At 26.7% G+C, this 1,350-nt stretch overlaps 1 protein-coding gene across 1 annotated transcript; it reads left to right on the plus strand.

The window, feature by feature from the left end:
* The first annotated feature begins 420 nt into the window (after positions 1 to 420).
* LOC111628096 (actin-related protein 2/3 complex subunit 4) lies at positions 421 to 859 on the plus strand. Its single transcript, XM_023371819.1, has 2 exons — positions 421 to 569; positions 640 to 859. Exons 1-2 carry the CDS (start codon positions 505 to 507, stop codon positions 857 to 859), a joined length of 285 nt encoding a protein of 94 aa, XP_023227587.1. The 5' UTR covers positions 421 to 504.
* Positions 860 to 1,350: the final 491 nt, after the last annotated feature.

Here is a 1,350-nt window from a genome sequence, read left to right on the forward strand (position 1 = left end):
TTGTACCAGAAATTGTGAATGTTGTCTACACTAGGTGTCTTCCAGTTGTGTGTTCTGTTAACAGTATAGCAGATGTCATGTACATTTTTTTCAGCACAGGGTATAGTTGGTATGCTGTTCAAGTTTCTGTTCTCCTCGATCCAGCCTGCATCAGCATTGTGCATAACAGCACTGGACCAAAGAGAAGATCAATATGTTGTGAGTTCTTCTGTTGGTGTGCCACTGTGCTGTGTATCAGTGTTTGTTTTGGTACTAATTTGTCTGTAGAAAAGTTTTTCATTGTTTGTGAATAATTTATTTTGTTGTTTTCGTAGTGTACATGTTTNCAATATTATATTTTTAAATTCAATAAATATTTCTTTTGTCATTCTTAATATGGATTATTATTCTGACAAAACTTCACCAGATTGCTAATTTTTTTTATAAATTTTACACAAATTGTTTGTTTAGGCTGCAACACTTCGCCCATATTTAACAGCAGTTCGGCATACCTTGAATGCAGCCATGTGTTTAGAGAACTTCTCATCACAAGTAGTTGAAAGACATAATAAACCAGAAGTTGAAGTGAGGTAAAAATAATTTTTAAAAGAATTTATCCAAAATATTTAAAAGTTTCATATTTCTATATTTATATTACAGAAGTAGTAAAGAATTATTATTAACACCAGTGGTAATTAGTAGAAATGAAAAGGAGAAGGTTTTAATTGAAGGCTCTGTTAATTCACTTCGTATCAGCATAGCTGTCAAACAAGCAGATGAAATTGAGCGAATTCTTTGTCACAAATTCATGAGGTTCATGATGATGAGAGCAGAAAATTTTATTGTTTTACGGAGAAAACCTGTAGAGGTATTTATCTAATTTTGATTTACTATAAAAATATGTTAATAAATAATTTACAAATTTAGATTATTATTATTAAAAAATCTTCTAATAATGTTATCAACGTTAAACAAAAATAATATTGTTAAGTTTTTTAAATAAATTACTAACATTGAATGGAAAAAATATGAATCTAAACTTTCCTTATACAGAAGAAGACAAAAGTTTTAATTTAGTTTTATTTACTTTTTATTTATTTAATTTTTTTATACAAGGAATATTACAAGATTCAATAAATTTTTGTCAATGCAACATTGAATCATTTATTCATCTGAAGTTTGAGTTTTGAGTTAATAATTTATCAAATTTCAGATTTATTACATAATTCTTATAATTTAAGCTATAAATTTATTTTTTGCTTTTGGAAATTTGTTTCCAAAAGCAAAAAAATATGAGTAATTCCGTATGTATGATAACTTCATTTGATAGCAACATTAGTTATAGGTTTTTAATATAGTAATTAATTATTA

This window comes from Centruroides sculpturatus, unplaced genomic scaffold, assembly GCF_000671375.1.
Source record: "Centruroides sculpturatus isolate CEXI.00-Female unplaced genomic scaffold, Cexi_2.0 scaffold430, whole genome shotgun sequence".
NCBI lineage: Eukaryota > Metazoa > Arthropoda > Arachnida > Scorpiones > Buthidae > Centruroides > Centruroides sculpturatus.